Genomic DNA, 24,089 nt, shown 5'->3' with positions numbered 1-24,089 from the left:
AAAAATAGTATTGTAATATATATTTTTTAAATTTCAACATAAGTACAATTTACAAATATAATAAATAATAAATTATGTATAGTATTATTTTATTCTTTGGCATATTTCTCATTTGAGTGAATTTTTTTTAGTAGATTGCTGTCGTTGTTTAAAAGGTCATGAATTTGCCGCAACGTAAGGTGTAAGTGTCACTTTCAAGGCCGGCGCTAGACTTTTTGCCACCACGATAAAATATAAATAATACGAGTACTGTCTGCTTAATTCAAGAAAATGTATGTATTTATGAAATAAATAAATTACTTGCCTAAATTATCTGAATAGCTGATTTGTAATGACATCACTTGTTGAACTAGCTTACTAGCACGCAGTACGATGTGTATCATCTGAGAGACAGTTACAAAATGTTTTCATCGTTGCCAATCCCCAAAAATGCCATGTTCATTAAGTCCAAACAATGGTGGTCGAATTCTAACAACTGATCAACAATGCGAACTTTGATAAGCAGTTCTCGATCATCAGTTCTCAACAATTATTTGTTATTATTAAAGTTTAACATTATAAAATTAACAAAAATAATATAAAACTCATATCCTGGCTAAATAGCCACATGGCCGCCGAAAACCGTCTATTCCCTTCCTGTTCTCCCGCCGTTCCCTAGCTTGTCGTGCATTCTTTCCAAAAATCGGGACTTTTTAAAACGCCGGGGGACGCGGGACAAATGGTTAAAAAGCGGGCCGTCTGGTCGCCTTGCTGCAGGGCGGCCTGCAGAGGGGAGCGGCTCACAGCACGGGAGGGGTTCGGCGGACTCCCCGTTTCTCAGGCAGAGGCGGGCTCAGAGTCCTGGAACCCGCCATCTAGAGCTGAAGCCCTCGGCTTCCCGTCAGCCCGGCCCTCCCCGGGGAGCAGGGCACCCAACGGCCATCCGTCCTCCGAGGGCCACACCGCGTTCCCAAGGCCGGCGACCGCTGGGCTGGAGCAGTGCCGGTCAGACCTCCCTCCACGCGAGACGAGCTAAGCCGAGGAGATCGGGTCGCGGAGTGCTCACAGGGCGGCCCTCGAAGGCTCCCAGAGAAGCCGCCGCCGCCTTACACAGCTCTAGATGTCCCATCAGGCCCTGCGGCTCGCAAACCGAGCCGGGGGCGGGGCCTGCCGGACTTCCGGGCGGCGCGCGCTGCGGGAGGCGTGGTGACGTCACTGGGAGCGCGGCTTTGGCGCCCGCAGTTGAAAGCCGGCGGGAAGCGGCTGCGGGTGCTCGGGGAGGAGGGTCGCCGCCAGAAGAGCCTGCGGAGCCCGGGGAGCGGCGTCTGTGGAGGCGGTGAGTGCTGCGGGGGACGCGGGCGGCCGCCGACTGCCGCTGCCAGCCCCCCCGGGTGGGGACGAGGGACCGGCTCTCTCGGCCGGAGGCTCGGCTCCGCGCCTGGGACTCGGCCGCGCCACCCGCCCGGGGCGGGCTCGGGGCGGCAGCGGCGTCCAGTCTGAAACCTCCTTGCACCCCGCAGCCTTTCCCGGCCGCTTCCGACACTGTGTCCGCTCCGGCTCAGCCCCGCGGTGCTCCTGCGATGGAGACGTCCTGATTTGAAATGGCATTTACCTCTAATGGGAGCCCTCGCAACACGTGACTAGTTAACGTAATTAAAATCAGTGTCAAAAATGCTGTTTTTGAGTTGCACTTGCCACATTTCCAATGCTTGTCGTGGCCGGCGGGCACTGTGTCGGGCAGCACAGACACGCAATGCTCCCACCATTGCAGCGAGTCCACTGTAGTCCCAGAGGATGGACCGAGATCGACCATCAGTGTCACCTGAGGCAGCTGTAACCTCACGTCCCTTAAGGACCGCACCCCGTGAAGTGTGTTCTCTTCTCTTTTACAGACTCGTTTTCCAAGTGTCGGAGTAATATCATAGAGAAAAATGCCTATTGGGTGCAAAGAGAGGCCAACTTTTTTTGAAATGTTTGAGACGCGATGCAGCCAAGCAGGTACTGATAGATTTTATATAAATTGATCAATTGCAGTGAGCAATGTTTTCAGAAAAATATGTAAATACGCATGCTTGCTGGAAAGAATCCAATGCTTCACGTTTTTGTTTACACTATAAACTTCTTTATGGAGTCCTAAGTCCAGTTAAGAGAATAAACATTTACAGTTACCAAGTAGTGAGAAACTAATTTCTCACCGTTTAATCCTGGCGATGAGAGAGGAGACTGGCCCCTTGATTGGCAGTAGGACGAATTGTTTTTAAAGCACAGAACCTCCAGCAAACGAGAATCATTGGCAATTTTACTTTGTAGCAGAAGTCATGGTTTTTATTCTCAGTACTCCTTACTCTCTTAAAAATGATGGAGGGTCTCAAAGAGCTCTTCTTTATGTAAGTTGCCATATTAGAAGTTAAAAATAAGAACTTTAAAAATATTTAGTAATTCACTTAACAAAAATAAAATCAATGCATATTAACATGAATAACATTTTTATGAAAAATACTTATATTTTGCCCTAACCAGTTTGGCTCAGTGGATAGAACGTCGGCCTGCAAACTAAAGGGTCCCAGGTTCGATTCCGGTCAAGGGCATGTACCCTGGTTGCGGGCACATCCCCAGTGGGGGGCGTGCAGGAGGCAGCTGATCAATGTTTCTCTCTCATCGATGTTTCTAACTCTCTATCCCTCTCTGTAAAAAAAAATCAATAAAAAATATTTTTTAAAAAACACCTATATTTTTTTAAAAGATAGTGGCTTTGTTTTACATTTTTGCCCTTCTCTTTAATATCTGTCTTAATAGATGATGGCTGGGACCTCATACCTGTTTCTATATCCAGTCTGTTGCAATAATTGCTTTGGTAGAGGTCTGTGAAGAAAACCCAGCCTCACACAGTAATGTACTCGGAGAAAAAAGGAGTAGTACTAGTATTTTAGTAGTCTTCATTTAATTGTGGGTATTTTTCTTCCATACTACACCAAAACTTAAGTGGTAATTTCTTAAAAGTTGCAATGTAGAATCTATACCCGTGTAATGAGATGTTCGTATTATTTTTTAAAAAGTATCTTTATTGTTGAAAGTATTACAGATATCCCCCATTTTTTTCCCATTGACCCCCTCCACCCTGCACCTGCCCTGTTCATATTCTTGTTACATTAAATTCTATTATTCTTTCCTGAACTTTGAATCTTTTATCCATATTGCAACATCATGCATTGATTATTTGGAAAGTGTCTGTGTTCTGAATTACAAATATTCCAAACACTAACACATTTCATTAAACAATATTAAAAATAATCATACTTGTTAGTTCACTGATGTCATCAGAAAAGTCTTTTAAGGTTGGGAGGATGTCAAGCTGACAGAGCCTGGTAAAGTTTAACAAAATTCTAATTCTCATTTGAAAGCTCACGTTGTTTCATTGGCTCTTGTTTTCCCTCAGTGACAGGCTCACTTCATTCGTTTTTTGAAAAAAATGTCTCCCAAATCATCCAACTCAGAATGAGTTAGATTGTCAGTCATTCTTCCTAGTAAAAATGGTTTTCTGTGGAAAAGGTGCTCATTTACCTCATACTCATCACATGAGTGCTTTTATAAAGAACTATTGTAGTTAAATATGCAGAAATGCTTTATGCATACTTTTCATTTTGTCACAGGAAATATTAAAACGACGTGTTTTGTAATATTAATATTGGGCTTTAATAAAACTAATTTTTACTACTTCATTAAGGACATTTTAAATTAAACTGGCTCTTTGGTTTTGGGTGTCTTGTTTTAACAAGTGCATGGTGATGAAGAATACAGTGACATCAGTTTCACTCACCAGTGGTGCAATGTCAGCATTGTGAAAAAGACAAACAATGCCTTAGTATTATAATGAAAATAGTTTTGACCTTATGGACCTCTTGAAAATGTCTTGGGGAACTTTCCCCCATGTGGTCCACAGACCACACATTTAGAACAGCTACTTTAAGGGTGGATAGATCAGAGTAGAAGTTTTGCCATTTCTCTTTAACAGATAATCTTTTTATTCCCTTTTATTTGTGAGTCTACATGTTCCCTATACCTATAGATTTTTCACATCTACTTATGTCGTCTCTATAAACAATTTGAATTGTGTCTGTGGAATGCATCCTTACAATGGTTTTTGTTTCTGAATTGTGAATATAAAATAAAGAAAACTTTAGAAAAGCTGATAGAGTTAGGAGCGTTCTCCTTGTAACTTTTGTAAACTTGTTATACCATGCTACAGATTCATAAGAGAACAAGTGATCCTGTTTAATTAATATGCTTTAACAAAAGTCATCCACAGCCCAAATTTCAAGCCATCCACAGTCCAAATATCAAGCATCCTTTTCTATGTTATGATCTTGACTGGCTCATGAATTTTTCCGTGTCTCTGATTAAAACCAAGATGAGATTTTTATTTTTCTTACAGATTTAGGACCAATAAGCATTAATTGGTTTGAAGAACTTTCTTCAGAAGCTCCCCCATATAATTCTGAAACTGCAGAAGAATCTGAATATAAACCCAGCAGTTATGAACCAAACCTATTTAAAACACCACAAAGGAAACCTTATCATCAGTTGGCTTCTACTCCAGTAATATTCAAAGAGCAAGGTCTAACTCTGCCACTGTATCAATCTCCTTTAAAAGAATTAGATACGGGCAGATTAGATTTAGGTAAGTAATAAGCTGTAGACTAGAGAAAAATATGAAGTAGGAAATCAGACAAACCTGTATTAAAAATCTCTGCTGTCATTAGCTGTGTCGTATTGGTCAAATCAACCTCTCCGGCTGCACTTTCCCCACCTAAAAAATGGAGATGATGAAAATAATATCTGATAAGTTTGGATTAAATAATTTTTTTTTACTCAATAAATAGTTTTTCCTCCCTCCTTTGATGAATTTACCCTTCCTATTGAGATTTACTAAGTTATATCTTATCTATACAAAAACAACAACCCTGGGACTTAATTAAGCTATATTCCTGCGGGCTGTCACAGAGGACAGATTATTTTTATCAATATGCTATAAATCTCTTGATTCGATAGTAGTTTCCCTGGACTATGTGCCGAATATTTCCAATCAATCAAATATTGGAATACTTGTTATTTAAGTAACATCCTCTCCCTCTCTTTAGAGTATTATTTGGTAGTAAGGGGAATTAACAGTACACAAATAAATTATAGTCTAAGGTTGAAAGTGATACATGGCAAAAGAAAAGTACAAAAAGTACAGTGAGAGTTGAGAAGAAAGAGCATAAATAGTATTGGGTGAATTAGGAAATGATTTACTTGAATTAAACCTTGAAGGGTAGGTAAGATTCAGGAACTTGAAAATGGAACAGAGTGATAGTGTTCTAGGCAGAGGGGAAAACATGAAGAATATGCAGTTTGTTTAGAGAATAGCAAGTAATTCAGATCTTTGGGGTGTTGAATCTGACAGGGACCAATAACAGCCTAAGGCTGAAAAGAGCAGATTAGAGGCAGGCATCCAATTCCAGGCTAAAGAAAGTGAATTCATTTGATAGGTTATAAAACAGAATCACATGCAAATTTGATCACACTACTTCCTGCTTCAAACCTTGAATTACCTCACCTTTTTTGTTGTTGTTAATTCTCACTTGAGGATAGTTTCCCACTGATTTTTATTTACTTACTAGAGGCCTGGTACACGAAATTCATGCACTGGGGGCAGGTGTCCCCCCTCAGCCCAGCCTGCACCCTCTCCATTCCGGGACATCCCTCTCACAATCCTGGACCGCTGGCTCCTAATCACTCGCCTGCCTGCCTCCCTGGTCACCCCTAACTACCCCCCCTTCCCCAACTGGCCTGATAGCCCCTCACTGCCTCTGTGTGCCGGCCTGCTTGCTCCTAAATGCCCCCCCTGCCAGCCTGGTCACCCCTCATGCCCTCCTCCCTCCCCCCCCCCCCCCCCCCCCCCGGCTGGCCTGGTCACCCCATGCAGCCTGCTTGTTCAGTTGTTTGGTCGTCCCTCATTAACCCCCCTGCTGGCCTGGTCGTAGGCAGCCATCTTGAGAGGTAATTTGCATATTACCTCTTTATTATATAGAATTTATTTTTTTAGAGAGAGAGTGGAAGGGAGGGGGGAGACAGAAACATCTATGTGAGAGAGACACATCTATTGGTTGCCTTTCACACATGCTCCTACCAGGGCTGGCAATTGAACCTGCAACCCAGGTATATGCCCTTCACCAGAATTGAACACATGACCCTTCAGTCTCGGGCTGACGATCTAACCACTGAGCATAACCAGTTAGGGTGGATTACCTCCCTTTTGCCCTCATGATAAAATCCAGACCCCTTAATGTGATTACAAGGTCCTTTTTCAGTCTTGTATGGGGAAAAAATATCTAAATTAACCCTTTGCACTCGCTTGCTTTTTTCTCGATTCCTTTATTCTACTCGGGATTTAATTTTTTAAATACCCCAGATTTTACAAAGTGCGGCAGTAGAATAAAAAACGAGTTTCTTTTCATACAAACTTATTTATTTGGATTTTTTTATATTTCAAATTATTGTTGCTGCTACCGATGCTAACCGTGTTGAGTCACACTCGACATCCGCATGCAAAAGGTTAATATACTGGTGTGGCACAAGTTACAGTAGGAGCTTGTAGACAGTACTGTGTTGTGGCCATAATGAAAGGAGCAGCCATAGGTCTTCATGTGGTCAGGAAAAGCCTGAACCAGTTGATACTGAATCTACTAAAACTTGAAAGGTTCCCATAAAGCCAGTGGTTTATTCTCTAAATGTAATCTGCTGGAATTGGTCTATCCTTAACCAGGGAAGGATAGGGATGAATTCATAGGGCCACTTGACTCACTGCAGGGAGCTAAGATTTTTAAAGTGATAGTGAATAAATAATTCAGTTGACTAGTCTCAAAACATTTCGCTTTTCAATTCACTTTAAATTCAGTATTGAAATGTAAGACTTAAGCTGTTTTTAACCTACTTTGTTCTAACATGTAGTGTATTATTTTTTTAAAAGAATTATCCCTGAAGTTCCATGAGGAACTGTGCTCAGCAGCCCTTTCTTTTGCATAAAATACAAGTTTATCTTACCATTACTCAGTTTATTTATGAGAGTCTCAAGTTTTTTGGGAAGTTTTTATTTTGGTATGTACTTGTTTTTGCCTGGTTCATTTTTTTACTTTTATGCTTTATAGTTGCATTTTTATTGCTGACCAGTATTGATAATTTAATAACTAAAGTTCTTTGTTTATATTAGGGTTTCTTTGTACAGGTCTTTGGATTTAGACAAGTGTATAATGTCATGTATACACCATTACAGTAACATACACAGTAGTTTCACTGCCCTAAAAATACCCTGCGCTCCAATTCACCACCACCACCCTCCCACAAGCCCCCTGAACCCTTGGTAACCACTGATCTTTTTTTTTTTTAAATATATATTTTATTGATTTTTTTACAGAGAGAGGAAGGGAGAGGGATAGAGAGCTAGAAACATCGATGAGAGAGAAACATCGATCAGCTGCCTCTTGCACACCCCCTACTGGGGATGTGCCCGCAACCAAGATACATGCCCTTAACCAGAATCAAACCTGGGACCTTTCAGTCCGCAGGCCGACGCTCTAGCCACTGAGCCAAACCGGTTTCGGCACCACTGATCTTTTTACTGTCTGTGGTTTTGCCTTTTCCAGAATGTCATATACGTATGTAGTTGGAATCATACAGTATGTAGCCTTTTCAGATTGGCTTCTTTCACTTAGCAATATAAGATTTATCTATGTCTATGGCCTGACAGGTCATTTCTTTTTATCACTGAATGATGCTCTATTGTATGTATGTACCAGTTGGCTTATTCATTCACCAATTGAAGGATATCTTAGTCACTTCCAAGTTTTGGCAATTATGAATAAAGTGGCTATAAACATTCATGTGTAGTATTTCTTGCGTGGACCTACGTTTTAAACTCATTTGAGTATTTACCAAAGAGCACATTTGGCTGGATCCTTTATTAGAATTATATTTAGTTTTGGCCCTAGCTGGTTGGTTCAGTGGATAGAGCGTCGGCCTACGGACTGAAGGGTACCAGGTTCAGTTCCAGTCAAGGGCACATGCCTGGGTTGCGGGCTCGATTCCCAGTAGGGGGCATGCAGGAGGCAGCCAATCAATGATTCTCTCTCATTGATGTTTCTGTCTCTCTCCCCCTCTCCCTTCCTTTCTGAAATCAATAAAAATATATTTTTAAAAAAGAATTATATTTAGTTTTGTAAGATACTGCAAACTCTTCCATTTTGCATTTCCACCAGCAATGAATGAGAGTTCCTCTTGCTCCACATCCTCACCAGCATTTGGTTTTCTCTATTTTCTATTTTCATTCTAATAGGTATGTGGTAGTATCTCCTTTGGTTTATTTTTTAAGTCCTTTTTTTTTTCTTTTCTGATTAGGACCTTTTTAAAGTGAATAGGAAGGTGAAATTTCAAAATACAGGTTTAGCTACTTTTTAACATCTTTAAAACTTTCTTAAGAGAAGGAGGTGGGATATTTTGTTGAAGTGGGGTTTTTAACTTACACATTTGGCTTATTAGTGATTATGTGTACTCCCTGTTACTTGAGGAATGAGAATATAATGCAATGTTTTGTGTATACTACTACAAATAGTTTTTAGTTTTGTCTTTGCTTAGTTTATTAACACTGATATGGCTTATTTTCCCCAAAGCTTCTCTAAGTTAGAGATGGTAGGATCAGTTAAAGTAACTATTTTTATAAGCAACTTTTAAGAGTAATAATAAGTGCTTCAAGTGCCCAATTTGTGATACAAAAAGGAATGTTAAAAGACTGTAGATTGGATTTGATAGAGTCATACACAGCTTTGGAAACCCTGTCTGAGCAGTATTGTGTGAGAATGTAGAATGAAAGCATTATGTGTTGCTATCTACAACCCACTTTTCTAATCCTTGCTAATTCATTCAGCTAGTATTGGTGTAGTGACTACAACATATCAGGCAATTGTTGTGTTGTGGTTGCTAAGGATGCTGTGATAAGTAAGACAAGATCTCTCCCTCAGGAAACTCATAGTCTAACGGGAAATGGGAACGGTGTATATGATAAACTCTGCAGGGAACACATAGGAGGGCACTCACTTAGTCTCACCTTAGGGATGACTAAAGTTTTCTGGAGATGTAGTTTCAAAATGGGAGCCTGAAAGAGGATGTTCTCATGTCAAGAGAAATAAAGAGAGAAAGAAACAGTCTGTACAAAGGCCCAGGCTGAGAGAAACCATTCTTGCAAGATATGCAGGTGGTTGGGTGCAGCTGAAAAGAGTATGAAAAATGTCGTCATGGAAATTAAATCATTAGATCGTGAAGGCCTTGTCACCAGGGACTTTTGTTATGGAGTTTGAACTTGTTATTGAGAACAAGGTCTTGAAAGGTTTTCAGCAGAAAAGTCGTATGGTCAGATTTAGTACCGTGCTGATTTTCAGTAAAAGTCTTTTCCTTTACCCTTATTCTCCATGATAACTTAGTACTGTCTGTAACTTAATAATAGGACATAGCACATTCCACTTTGTCTTCTATTGGTGCACATTTCAAAAAATTTTCCACTATATTCTGAACTCCTTGAGGTTAAAGTTGTGTATCTTGATTGCATTATTCAAAATGCCTTATGTGTATTATATACTTTTAATAAGGTTGTTGAAATGGGGGCAGACATCCCTTTGGGGGAGGAATCGGCAAACTGAGATGCCAATTCAGACTGAATTCCCCATATGTTCTCCTTTCCGGCATAGATGAGACTGTTTTTAAATACATCCAGAGAATGAAAATTCACAATATAGAGCATATATATCCTCACTGAATTATTGTACTCTTTCAGGAAAGCCTATTACCAATAGTAAATATAAAAGTTGTTGCACAATGAAGGCTAAAATGGATCAAGCAAATGATGTTATCATCCCACCTCTAAATTCTTGCCTTAGTGAAAGGTATGATCAAGCTATTATATTAAAATCTTAAATGAAGCATTTACCTACATATGATATTTGTTTTATAGAAATGCATCTAATTTTCACACATATTTTGGCTAAGAGCCTGATAGAGGATCTTCTATTTTTAAATAACCTCCTTTTAGGTTGAGTGCTTTACTATAATAATTTCAACATTAGGAACATTTACTTTGTTTTCATATCATGTTGAATTCACTGATTTTTCTATATATTCTGTGAAGTTTTTAAGTAACAAAAATACTGATGATAAAAACAATGCCTTTGAAATATCAGTTTAAATTATTTGCATACTTTGAATCACTGGAGAGAATATGATGCTACTATCAATTCATCTTCATTTTTAACTCAAAATAATTTTTAACTCAAAATTCCTGGCGGCTGAAATTTATGAGAACTTTACATATTACTTTGAATGGGCATTTGAAACAATTTAGTGTTTATTTAATTCTTCATGAAATAATACTTTTTAAAAAGTAATATAAAAATATTACAAAGTGGTATACTTTTAATAATTGATATGACTGAGACTCCTTATTTTTTCTATGAGATTAGTACTTTTTTTTTTTTTTTTTTTGCCATTTCTGTTCTCTCTTAAATAATCTGAGGAATTTGCTTTGTTTTGTTCTAGTCCTGGTGTTCTACGGTGTATACATGTGACACCACAAAGAGAAAAGTCAGGTATGATTAAAACCAAGGCTTTTTATTTTTTAAATATTCTAAATTTTAATAAGAATGAAACAGTAATTTTTTCCTTGTTTTACCCCCAGTGCTATGTGGAAGTTTATTTCATACACCAAAGCTTATGAAGGTAAATATTCTGCCTAGTTTATTTTTGTTATATAGTGACAACAGTGATATACTTTTGCCCTGAGATTTACAGATGTGTACCTATGATCTCACAGAGGCATTCAATAAATGATAAATGGTAAAAAAATGTGAATGAAAAATATTCTAAAAAAATATTCATCAGTGTCTTTCTATGAAATAAACTATTTCCTTTATTTCCAGGGTCAGACACGGAAACATATTTCCGAAAGTCTAGGAGCTGAGGTTGACTCTGATATGTCTTGGTCAAGTTCTTTAGCCACACCACCAACCCTTAGTGCTACTGTACTCATAGGTAATTCTATCAAATATTTTTATAAGAAGGTAGATGACGTTGATATATCATCTCTAATGCTTTCTGTTAAAAAGAAAATATGAAAAAATAATTAAATAGTAATTAGATTAGATAATTCTGTCTGATAAATGTGTAAGTTCAAACTAGTTTTATTTAGTGAAGATTTATAAGTCAGAAGTACATTAGATGGTATTCTATTGGAGTCAGATTAATTAATATGCAAACCAGGAAATTTTTTTATTCTAGCAAAAATGCATTCCATTTTGATTCATCTTTAGCTGGAAATTTAACTTTGCTCTGTTGTTGCTCAGATACAGTAATACAGGTAAAATCATGTTGAAAATTAAAAAGTGTTTAACATGTAACATGCCTTTAAGCTGTATTGTCTAAATAAATGCTAAAGTCTACACTCATTAGCTTTCAAGTCATGACCCCACAGTTTCATCTGATTGTCAAAGTCTTTGCAGACAGTATTACCTTAAAGTCAGTATCACCAAACCATAATTCCCTACCACCTTGTGAATGGTACTAAGAAAGTGAGTATAGCTTATTCACTATGTTGCTTGACCTTTCTAAATACTATATTTAGATCAGTTAATTCTGTTTCAAATGTGTCATTTAATTCAATAATGTATGTGTCTTTTGATGTCTGTCCAAAAATATGTAAGTTTTTGTATGAACTTTAGTGTATGATGTACAATATGATATAGGTCAATTGAATTTTTTCTTTTACAGTCAGAGATGAAGAAGCATCTTCAGCTGTATTTCCTAATGATACTACTGATGTACGTAAATATGACAAATTGATTATGCTGTTGCAATTGCTTATTTTAGGATGCCTTGAAAAGTTATTTATCTTGCATTTTTTATTCCTTAATTTATGATTTATCTAAACCTTTGAGAAAGTCTCTAAACCTATTTCTATATGTGATTTTCTTTGACTTTTTATGAAAAACTGCTGTCTCTCTGTTTAAGAAGAAGCTGAATATTTATGGATAATAAGAGTTTATGTATTAGTAATTTTAAAATGTAACTTTCGCCTGGCCGGTGTGGCGGCTCAGTGGTTGAGCATTGACCTATGAACCATAAGGCCATAGTTCAATTCCCGGTCAGGGCACAAGCCTGGGTTGTGGGCTCAATCCCCAATGTGGGGAGGAGGGTATGTAGGAGGCGGCCAATCAGTGATTCTCTCCCATCATTGATGTTTCTCTCTCTTCTTTTCCCTTCCTCTCTGAAATCAATAAAAATATTTAAATATTTAAAAGTTATATATATATAACTTTTGTAGATTTTGAAAAGCTATTTTTCTGACCACGATGAAAGTTTGAAGAAAAATGATAGGTTTATCCCTTCCGGGCCAAACAATGAAATAAAAAGTCAGAGAGAAGCTAAAAGTCATGGTAAGTTTTTATGTTTATTTGAATGACTGTTTTTAATTGACATCATTGAAGTATTGTTCCTCTTAAAGAAAAAACACATTACTTCTCCTTTCTTGACCATTGAAGGTATTAAGGGAGAAACTACCTTGATTTACATGAAATTGTTAAAGCATCATGTTAAGACGACTATTCAAGATACTGTTTTGACACAAAAACAAAACAAAACCCATTACTCAAAACTCAGAAAGATGAAGATTAATACTTATAATTAACAAAATGTGAAGGCCTTGTTTTCTAGTTAGAGAGTAACTGTGGTTAGAGATATACCAAAAATTACTTAATCATGTCATTGCAATTTTGCATTTTTCTTACTATGTGTATATGTCTGTATAAATGTGTAGAATTGGATATCTATGTGAGTGTGTGTGTGTGTTTAAAATCAGATTCTGCTCTCGGTTGTTGTAGGGCCACAAAATTAATTTGGACCATCTGGTTTGATAAATCTTAGAATATTAAACTGTGTATATATAGTAAGATTGGGTGGATTTTAGTTGTGTAATGCTGGTAAAAAAAAAAAAAGGTTATTGGTGATTGGAGTATGAATTAAAGTCTGAGTACATCGGAATTAATCTTTATCAGAAGAACAGGAGAAGGGTGGGTGCTCCCCCCAAAATAGCGAGTACTCAGGAAAACCACTTAAAGGTCCAATTATGTGTTACACAGTACATACTATTTCTATGAAAAAGGTTGTGACAATCAAATAAATTATATGGTTGTATTATAAAATGCTATTAATATGCTTCTGTTTTAAATTTTAACAGGATTGGGGAATCCATTGGGAAAAGTAAATAGCTGCAAAGACCATTTTGGAAAGTCAGTGCCAAATGTCCCAGAAGATGAAGTACATGAAAAGGTTGGAGATATTTCTGAAGAAGATAGTTTTTCATTATGTGTTTCTAAATATAAAAAAAGAAATCTACAAAAAATAAAAACTGGCAAGACTAGGAAAAATATTTTCAATGAAACAAAAACCGATGAATGTGAAGAAACTAAAAAACAAATAAAAGATAATGAACAGTCGTTTATATCCAAAATGGAACCAAATGATAGTGTTCCATTAGATTCAAAATTAAGGAGTCAGAAGCACTTGGGGAATGGACGTGACAGAATCTCTGAGGAGGGTGTACAGTCTCCAGTCTTTGAATGGTCTCAGCTAACTCTCTCAGGTATAAATGGAACCCAAATAGGGAAAATACTGCATAATTCTTCTTGTGACCAAAATAATTCTGAAAAAAACCTCATAGGCACAGAGAAAGAATGTACCAACTTTATTACTTTAGAAAATTCTTTGCCACATATTTCAAGTGTACCAAAGACAGAGAAGCTATTAAAGGAGGAAACAATCGTGAATAAGAGAGATAAAGGACAGTGTCTTGAATTGCATGAAGATTCCACTCTTGTGGTAAAACACACAGTAGCTTCTCCTCTTCAGGGTATCAAAAAGTCTCGAGTCAGGATAAGAGAATCACCTGAAGAGACACCGAGTGCAGTTTTCTCAAATAACATGACTGATCCAAACTTTAAAAAAGATCCTGAAGCCTCTGAAAGTAGATTGGAAATAAGTACTGTTTTCTCCCAGAAAGAGAGTTCTTTATGTACAAGTTCATTTAATAATGGAAGCTGTCCAGTCCCTATCAAACATACTTCTGAGGCTTTGAAGAATACAGGCTTAATATCCACTTTGAGAAAGAAAACTAAAAAGTTTATTTATACTATAAATGATGAAACATCTTATCAAGGACTAAAAATGCAGAAAGATCAAGAATCAGGACTAACTAACTGTTCTGCCCAATTTGAAGAAAATACTTTTGAAGTACCATCTACAGTTATAAATGCTGATTCAGGTACCCTTTTGTGTGTTTGTGTGAATAATACAGTTATATGGATGGTGACAAGTTCTATTAGAATATGTGAATCTCTTTAATCTTTTTTTAATCCTAATCCAAGGATATAGTATTATTGATTTTAGAGAGAGAGGAAAGAGAAACATTGATGTGAGAGAGAAACATCAATTGGTTGTCTCCTATATGCACCTGACCAGAGATTGAACCCACAACCTGGGTATGTGCCCTGACCAGGAATCAAAACCACAACCTTTCAGTGTAAGGGACAATGCTCCAACCAACTGAGCCACACTGGCCAAGGCTCTTTCATCTTTTTAAAAAGCATACTGCCTGTTTTCCTTCTGTAGTTTTTTTAAATCTCTATATCTTGTACAGTTGACCCTGAACAACACAGAAGTTAGAGGTGCCAATCCCCATGCAGTTGGAAATTCGAGTATAACTTTTTACTTCCCCAAAACTCAGTCATCCTTGATATCTGCAGGGAGAGTGGGAGGATTATGGGGTGGGGAGGGAAGGGAAGGGGTGGCACGGGGGCGCAGGGCTTGGTTCCAGGATTCCAAAATCTTCAGATTCTCAAGTCAGTCCCTTATATGAAACTAGTGGTCCAGTGCATGAAATTTGTGCACATTAAAAGGGAATTAATTAGAGGAAATATTTTACTATTGCTATTTGCCCTTTCTCTATAATAGAAGTGTCAGAGATTAAAGAAATTTAGTAAAATGTATATGAAAATCTCCCTTCTGTCAGAGTCTGAGGCTTGCCATGGGACCCAGAGTCAAGTCCCCACCCACCCATGCGTGCCTCGAAATCGCACCAGACTGAGATCCGGCCGGTCCCACCCCCGTCAAACCCTGCTGGGTGGGGCCGCAGCCTCAGGTTCCCCACCCCACCCTAGCCTAGCACGACGCAGCCTCAGGTCCCCCACCCCAGCTTAGCACCACGCAGCCTCAGGTCCCTGTTGATTGGTTGTCACGGTGTGATGACCATTTACATATTAGCCTTTTATTATTAGCATGGTATAGAACTAGGCATACACTCAGCCCCCTGCATCTGTGGATTCCCAATCACAGATGGAAAATATTGTTTTCCATCCATAGTTTATTATCTGTGGATGCAAAACCCAGAGATATGGAAGACCAATGGTATGTTTATTGAAAAAAAAATCCACATATAAGTGGACCTGCTCAGTTCAAACCAGTTTTGTTCACAGGTCAATTGTATTCAATATCAGACAATGTCAATATATATTATTTTTTTCATTGAAGTTTTTATCAGTTATAATTTTCTATCTTAAACATTGCTTAGGCCTTTGATACGAATGTTCAAAACCATTTCATCAAACTTGTTGGATCTGTTTGCATGGTATGTGTATAATCATCACTCTTGAGACAGAGCATGTGATTTATAAGCATCAAGTGATCAGCTGCATAACTCCTGCTTTAATTTCCAGTGTTTATTATATGCAAATTGGGCAATTCTGTAAAAATGTGCTATTTGTATTTTCACTAAAGCAACTGAAAAAAATAGGAAAAATGCTAAGTTAAATAAAGTAGTGATTTTTATTTTTATTGCTACATAATTTTCTCAAATATTCAGGGATTGCTGAGATTTATTGCCATCTCTCTGTGCACCCAGAGTGTGTACAGTAAAACTCGTTTTTTATTTCAACAACAATTCATTTAATCATTAGCTAAACTTGGTTTAAAAGCCAATTTTAGTTCCATATGAGAAGATTTTACTGGGTTGGAATATCTCAGCAAGTGATAGGTTGGGTAGAACTGGAGTACAGAGGAACTGCTTGATATTTGGGTTAATTTTTTAAAATATATATTTTATTGATTTTTTTAACAGAGAGGAAGGGAGAGGGATAAAGAGTTAGAAACATCAATGAGAGAGAAACATCGATCAGCTGCCTCCTGCACACCCCCTACTGGGGATGTGCCCACAACCGAGGTACATGCCCTTGACCAGAATTGAACCCGGGACCCTTCAATCCGCAGGCCAACGCTCCATCCACTGAGCCAAACTGGCTAGGGCATATTTGGGTTAATTTTTATTTAAAAAGCCTTTAATGCTTCATATATGAAGAGTTAAAACCAATAAAACAGCTAATATGTAGTAGTGATCTGTAATGAATGAAAATGAGATTAATAATTTTGACTTGTTAATAGGAAATTCAGAGAGCCTTTAAAATTAACTGAACAGCTGCTGGCTGGTGTGGCTCAGTGGTTGAGCATTTGCCTAAGAATCAGGAGGTCACAGTTCAATTCCTAGTCAGGACACATGCCTGGGTTGTGGGCTTGATCCCCAGTGGAGGACTTGCAGGAGGCAGCCAATCAATGATTCTCTCTAATCATTTAGATTTCTCTTCCTCTCCCTCTCCCTTCCTCTCTGAATCAATAAAAATACATTTAAAAAAATAAAATGAACTGAACCAAGCAGTTTAACTCATTTGCTTGTATAATTGAGACTGTGTCATCTTTCAGACCCTTCATATGCAGAACTTGGTTTTAAAAATTGACTTTTTGGTCCAGCCAATGTGGCTCAGTGGTTGAGCATCAACCTATGAACCAGGAGGTCAAGGTTCTATTCCTAGTCAGGGCACATGCCCAGGTTTCACCCTTCAATGCCACATTCAGAAATGGAATGTAGTGGTATTCACAGGCTCAATCCCCAGTGGGGGTCATGCAGAAAGCAGTTGATCTATGATTCTCTCTCATCATTTATGTTTCTACCTCTTCCTCTCCCTTACTCTCTGAAATCAATTTTTAAAGTTATTTTTAAAATTTTACTTTTTGTATGTTTTTCAATATGAAAGACTGAATTAATCCTGGTGCTTGCTTTTCCATCTTCTATTACACCAATATTAATGAGTATTTCTACAATTTTATTTTTCAATAAAATTACTTTGAATTTTACTTGTGAAGCTACCTGCTTTTTGGAACTATGTGCTAATTTTGATTAAGTTTATATATATTACAAAAAATAGTAGCTCCTATTTATCTTTAGTTGGAATATGTATTAACTTCAAATAGAGAATATTTATAACTAGGGGCCCGGTGCACGAAATTCGTGCACTGGGGTTGGGGGTCCCTCAGCCCAACCTGCCCCCTCTCACATACTGGGTGCCCTCAGGGGATGTCCTACTGACGGCTTAGGCCTGCTCCCCACGCTCCTTTGTGGGAGGCAACCGGGCTGATCAGGGGAAGGCAGCAGCCCCATCACCCCGCTGCTGCAGCCCCTGCCAGTCACCACAGCCACCAAGGTGTTTTCATCAACACGGACTCCAGTCCCTTCACCAAGAAAAAATGACAACTTTCTTTAGGCATTTTCAAGATGTGTCTTTCATAGGATATGCATTTTTTTTTTAATCCTCACCTGAGGGTATGTTCCCATTGATTTTTAGAGAGTGTGGAAGAGAGAGGGAGAGACAGAGAGAAACATCAATGTGAGAGGGACACTTTGATTGGTTGCCTCCTGTATGAGCCCTGACCATGGGCACCAGGCTGGGGGCATGCAGGGACCCCTGGGCCGCACGCAGCGGTGGCCGCCGGGGGTCTCCACACACCCCAGAGGCCAGCAGCCAGCCCCCCATCGTGTGCGCCAGGCTGGGGGCGTGGACCCAAACTGCCTCTTGGTGCTGGAGCATTACCAAGCAGCTGGGGGCACTATGATGACACGGGATGTTCCCGCCCCGCCCCCAGCCCCTTGGCGCCTGCACCTATAGGCTCAAAGTGGCCAGGGGGCGTTCTGGGACCCCTGCCACTCAGGACCTAACCAAGGGGCCTACAGGCTCAGACTGGCCTGGGTCCTGAGGATGTTTGCGGGACCCAGCCCCTTGGCGCCTGCACCCTTAGGCTCCAAGTGGCCAGGGGGCATTCTGGGCCCCTGCCGCTCAGGACCTAAGCGCGGGCCTACAGGCTTTGAGCGGCTTGGGTCTGGAGGATGTTTCCCAGACCCCAGACCTCTGCAAGTGTTTGGGGGTGGGAACATTCCCGCATCCTGCCAAGGCTCCCAGTAGCCAGGGGGCGTTCTGGGCCCCTGCCGCTCAGGACCTAAGCACGGGCCTACAGGCCTACAGGCTCTGAGCGGCCTGGGTCCGGAGGATATTTATGGGACCCAGGCCGATCAGCGCCCGCATATGTAAATTAACTGCCATCTTGTTCGCTCTGATTGGCTGTGGGCGTAGCGGAGGTGCGGTCAGTTTGCATGTTTGTCTATTATTAGGTTAGATTCTGTTTTTAACTGACATTCATTTATTGCTTTCTATGTAATTCTTGTTTTAGGTACTACCTTTTTAACTTTGTAAAAAATATTTAATGAATGTGATTGATGGCACTTTAATTTCATTTTGTCACTTTGTCTCATTATGCACAGGTTTATTGCATTCTTCTGTGGAAAAAAACTGCTTACAGGATGATTCTGAAGAACCAACTTTGTCTTTTACCAGCTCTTTTGGGAGAATTCTGAGAAAATGTTCTAATAATGAAAGTAGTTCTTCTAATAAAATAATATCTCAGGATCTTGATTATAAAGAAGCAAAAATTAATAAAGAAAATCTGCAGTCATTTATAACCACAGAAACTGATTATCTGTCATGCTTACAGGAAAAATATTGTGAAGAAGATCCAGAATACCAAATTTTAGACATAAAAGAAAAGGTCTTACCTGTAGCATTTCACCCTGCAATGCCACATTCAGAAATGGAACGTAGTGGTAGTCACTTTCAATCCCAGGAAAGCATTTTATATGACCTTGATAACACCAGCATTTTAACTTCTGGCTCCAAGGATCCTCCATCAAACCCAGTTGTGATTTCTAGAGGAAAAGAATCATATAAAACATCAGAGAAAGTAAAATTTAAGAATTGTGAAGCTGGTTTTAATTTAACCAAAAATATTCCCATGGATAATCAAGAAATGTGTGTTTTAAATGAAAATTCTAAAAAAGCTGAGCTGTTGTCACCTGAAAAATGCATAATAGTAGCATCACCTTCTCTGAAGGTACAATTAAACCAAACTACAAATCTCACAGTAACCCAAAAAGTTCAAGAAAAGACTACTTCAATTTCAAAAATAACTGTGAATTCAAACTCTGAAGAACTTTTCCAAGATAATAAGGATTTTGTTTTTGAAATAACTGATGAATGGAATATTCCTTTGTTAGAAAATAATGAGGAACTTAAAGAGGCAGAAGTCAGTTGTGTCAGAGAACCTATTGTCAAGCGCTCTATCATGGTAGTAGATGCAGGCACTGATGACAAACAAGTAGCCAAAGTGTCAGTTACAAAAGATTTTGATTCATCAAATGTAGCCCATGATCTTACAGAGAACAGAAAAAATGTAATGCAGCGAATGATTCTAGGTGAAGATTCAAAGTCAGACATGACCTTTGATATAGATAAGAAATCAAACCAAAATAATGATTACATGGACACATGGGCAGAACTTTCAGATCCTATTTCAAATCACAATTTTGGACAGGGCTTCAGAACAGCTTCTAATAAAGACATAAAACTCTCTGAATATAACATTAAGAAAAGCAAAGTGTTCTTCAAAGATATTGAAGAACATTTTACTACTACCTTAGCCTCTGTAGAAATTATAAGTACCTCATTGTTAGAAAATCAAAAGAAACTAAGCAAACCTCACTCACTTGATGGCCAGTCAACTGATACTGCATCTGGGTGTGAGCAGAGTAGTGCACTTGTGTCTGATAGTGAAAATAGTCACACAACTCCTCCAACTTTGTCTTTGAAGCAAGATTTTAATTCAAAACATAACTTAACACCTAGCCAAAAGGCAGAAATTACAGAACTTTCTACTATATTGGAAGAATCAGGAAGTCAGTTTGAATTTACACAGTTTAGAAAACCAAGCCACATAGTGCAGAATAATCCACTTGAAATACCTGAAAACCAGATGCCTGCCTTGCATACCACTTGTGAGGAATGGGAAGGCGTTGATCCTCCTCTCATGGATAGCAGCAGGAAGTTTGAAGATAAGCAAAAGTCTGTTTGCTCATTGAAAACAAGCTCTAACAAAAATGCTCCTGGGTATTTAACAGATAAAAATGAAGTGCAGTTTAGAGGCTTTTACTCTGCTCGTGGCGCAAAACTGAATGTTTCTAGTGAAGCACTGCAAAGAGTGGTGAGGCTGTTCAGTGACATTGAGAATATTAGTGAGGGAACTTCTGCAGAAGTAGATCCAACAAATTTCTCTTCAAGTAAATGTAATGATACTGTTGTTTCAATGTTTCAGATGGAAAATTGTAACAATGATAAAAATTTTAATGAAAAAAACAATAAATACCAACTAGTACAACAAAATAATATTGAGATGGCTGCTGGCATCTTTGTTGAAGAAAATACTGAAGACCAGAAGAAAAACACAGAAAGTGAAGATAAATCTATTGGTGCACGTAGAAATATTTATAACTTTGGAGAATCTGATAGCAATGATTTAAATAAAAATGATACAGTTTGTGTTTATAAAGATGAAAATGGCTTGCAATGTGTTATTGATCAGCACAACATACATCTAAAATCATCTGGCCAGTTTATGAATGGAGGAAACACTCAAGTCAAAGAAGGTGTATCAGATTTAACTTGTTTGGAAGTTGTAAAAGCTGAAGAAATATGTCATGTTCATACATCAAATAAACAACAGTTAACTGCTAGTAAGATGGGGCAAAACATAAAAGACTTTGACATTTTCGATGTATCCTTTAAGACTGCAAGTGGGAAAAATGTCACAGTCTCCAAAGATTCATTAAATAAAGCTATGAATTTCTTTAATCAAAAATGTGCAGAAGAAGAATTGAATAACTTTTCAGATGCCTTGAATTCTGAATTACTTTCTGGAATAAATGTCAACAAAATAGATATTTCAAGTTATGAGGACACAGATATGGTTAAAGACAAAACCTTGAAAGAAAGTGACTTGGTTGGTATTGAAAATCAATTGCTGACTCTCCAAACAGAATGTGAAATCGAAAAGGCCAAAGAACCTACTATGTTGGGTTTTCATACAGCTAGTGGTAAAAAGGTAAAAATTGCGAAGGAATATCTGGAAAAAGTGAGAAATATTTTTGATGAAAAAAAGCAAGATAGTGAAACCACTAATTATAGTCATCAAAGAATAAAGGTGCCAAAGGACAGAGAAGAATGTAAAGTAGGGTTTCCATTAGAATGTGAGACTGGTGAAATAACTGCTCCAATATATGAAGAAATGCATAATTCTCTAAAGGAGAAAAAATTTGTTTCTAATGAGTTTGCTATGCTACCCAGGCTCTTAAGTGATAATTTATACAGGCAAACTGGAAATTTCACAATGTCAAATTGTATTGATCTAAAAATTGGAAACGTAGAAAAAGAAACAGCAAAAAGTCCTACAACTTGTTACAGAAGTCAGTTCACTTCTTCAGCCATTAAAAATTCTGCTGTAGCATTTTACACAGGACATGGTAGAAAATTTTCTGTGAATCAGGCTTCACTACTTGAAGAAGAATTGGATGATCAACCAGAAAAAATAAATGCTGCCAAAGTTCCATGTTTAAAAGACAATCCTGAGGATTGTGTAGAAAATCCTTCATGTGGAAATCACGCAAACAGTATCGTAATTGAAAATGACAAAAATCATCTCTCTGAAAAACAAGATTCAACTTATTTATGTAACAGTAGCATGTCTAATCGCAATTCAAATCACTCTGATTTTTGTCATTCCAATGAGATATATGATAAATTAAAATCACTCTCTAAAAATAAAATGGATAATTTTGGTATTGAGTCAATAGTGAAGAATGTCAAAGAAAAACAAAACACGAGTTTTTCTGAAGTAATAGCCACCATAAGAGAAGCAAACACATACCGACAAACTGTAAATGAAGATACTTGTGTTCAGAAATTTTTGACTAACTCTTCACCATACAAAAATAAAAACACAGCCCTGGAAGTGGCCGTATCTGATTCAAATAATTTTGAGATACAGCCTGCATTCAGTACAGCAAGTGGTCAAATGGTGTTTGTTTCACATGGAATGAAAGAGAGAGAGAGATTTGCAGACAACTGCACCAAGGTCATTAGGATAAACACAGAGAATAAATCAGGCACTGGCCATATGAAAACTTTGACAAGTTATCGTGAGGTGGTGGATGATTCGGAGGATTTTATTTTTCCTAACTCTCTGGATAGTGAAGAGCATAGCATGCATTCATATAAGGTTTGTACTGGCATTCAGAGTGAACAAATTCTACAACATGGCCAAAGTATGTCTAGATCAGAGACAGTTTCTGAAATGTTACCTTGCCAGAGTAATTTGAAAGCTTCTGCTACTTGTAAAATTAATACAGTCTCTAATGCTTGTGGGATTTTTAGCACAGCAAGTGGGAAATGTGTACAAGTGTCAGATGCTGCCTTACAGAAAACCAGATGCATCTTTTCTAAGCTAGAAGAGAGTGCCGAGCAGCTCTTTTCCAAAGTATCATTTGAACCTAATAAAGAACATTCAGATAGGCTCACAAGAGAAGAAAATACTATGATACATGTCCCCCCGAATTTGCCATCACCCGCTTTCTCTGGATTTAGTACAGCAAGTGGAAAACAGGTTCCAGTTTCAGAGAGTTCCTTAAACAAAGTTAAGGGGATGTTGGAGGACTTTGATTCACTCAGAACTGAATATGGTCTTCAGAGTTCACCTACATCTGGACAAGATGTGTCAAAAGTACTTCCTCTCTCCTGTATTGATAAGAGAACTCCAGAACACTCTGCAAGCGGCAAAATGGGAAAGGCCTGCAATAAAGAATTTAAATTATCAAATAACTGTAACATTAGAAGTGATTTTTCAGAAAATACTCACTCTCTTGAAACTTCTCCATGTCTCTCTCAGTTTAAGCAGGATGAACAACCATTGGTATTAGGGAACAAAGTATCACTTGTCGGGAGCAGTCATATATTGGGACAAGAACAAGCTTTACCTAAAAATACAAAAATGGAAATTGTGAAACCTGAAACTTATCCTAATCTTCCCATGACAACAAATACAGAAATTTGTTCTACTTATTCCAAAGATCCAGAAAACTATTTTGAAACAGAAGCAGTGGAGATTGCCAAAGCTTTTATGGAAGATGGTGATCTGACAGATTCTGAACTGCTAAATCATCCTGAACACATTCTTCTCACCTGTCAAAATAAGGAAATGGCTTTGTTAAATTCAGGAATTGGGAAAAGAAGAGGAGATGCACTTTTCTTGAGTGGTAAGTATGTTTTTCCCTTTTGGTTTGCCAATCACTTTTAAAATTAAGTCTTTATTAATCCTGGTGTCCTAGCTTATAGCAATTAGGGGTATTATACACTAAACATGTTTTTCCATACTTTTAAGTGTAGTTTGGGGAGATGTGACTTCACTCTTGATATCTTTGAGTTTGTATACTAATAAATTGTGTTTTGAAGTTCTTAGTATATTTTTAGACATTATTAATATAGTTATAATTGAGAAATTACTGTTAAAAGTTTTAATTTCTCTAGGAAAGTTGAAGCTTTTTAAAAATGTTTTTATTGATTTCAGAGAGGAAGGAAGAGGGAGAGAGAGATAGAAACATCAATGATGAGAAAGAATTATTGATTCACTGCCTTCTGCATGCCCCCTACTGAGGATTGACCCTGCAACTCGAGCATATGTCTTTTATTGGAATTGAACCAGGTCCCTTCAGTTTGCAG

At 38.1% G+C, this 24,089-nt stretch overlaps 1 protein-coding gene across 7 annotated transcripts in view; it reads left to right on the top strand.

Moving 5' to 3' along the window:
• The first annotated feature begins 1,143 nt into the window (after positions 1-1,143).
• Positions 1,144-24,089, top strand: part of BRCA2 (BRCA2 DNA repair associated) — a 78,228-nt gene continuing 55,282 nt past the window's right edge. For 2 of the 7 annotated variants that reach the window (XR_013813721.1, XR_013813722.1), the window contains exons 1-11: positions 1,144-1,315; positions 1,872-1,977; positions 4,412-4,657; positions 9,842-9,950; positions 10,600-10,649; positions 10,739-10,779; positions 10,980-11,091; positions 11,827-11,876; positions 12,380-12,491; positions 13,292-14,374; positions 18,752-23,626. Coding sequence is in view for 4 of the 7 variants with exons in the window: in XM_079775655.1 (XP_079631781.1) it covers positions 1,911-1,977; positions 4,412-4,657; positions 9,842-9,950; positions 10,600-10,649; positions 10,739-10,779; positions 10,980-11,091; positions 11,827-11,876; positions 12,380-12,491; positions 13,292-14,374; positions 18,752-23,626 (6,745 nt within the window). In the remaining 3 variants the exon portion in view is untranslated. The remainder of the gene's footprint in view (positions 1,316-1,871; positions 1,978-4,411; positions 4,658-9,841; positions 9,951-10,599; positions 10,650-10,738; positions 10,780-10,979; positions 11,092-11,826; positions 11,877-12,379; positions 12,492-13,291; positions 14,375-18,751; positions 23,627-24,089) is intronic. The other 5 variants (XR_013813720.1, XM_079775652.1, XM_079775655.1 and 2 more) reach the window with 4 other exon arrangements.

Source organism: Cnephaeus nilssonii (genome assembly GCF_951640355.1).
Source record: "Cnephaeus nilssonii genome assembly, chromosome: 6".
NCBI lineage: Eukaryota > Metazoa > Chordata > Mammalia > Chiroptera > Vespertilionidae > Cnephaeus > Cnephaeus nilssonii.
Note: the sequence above shows the minus strand (reverse complement) of the source record. Positions and strands in the feature narration are given on the sequence as shown.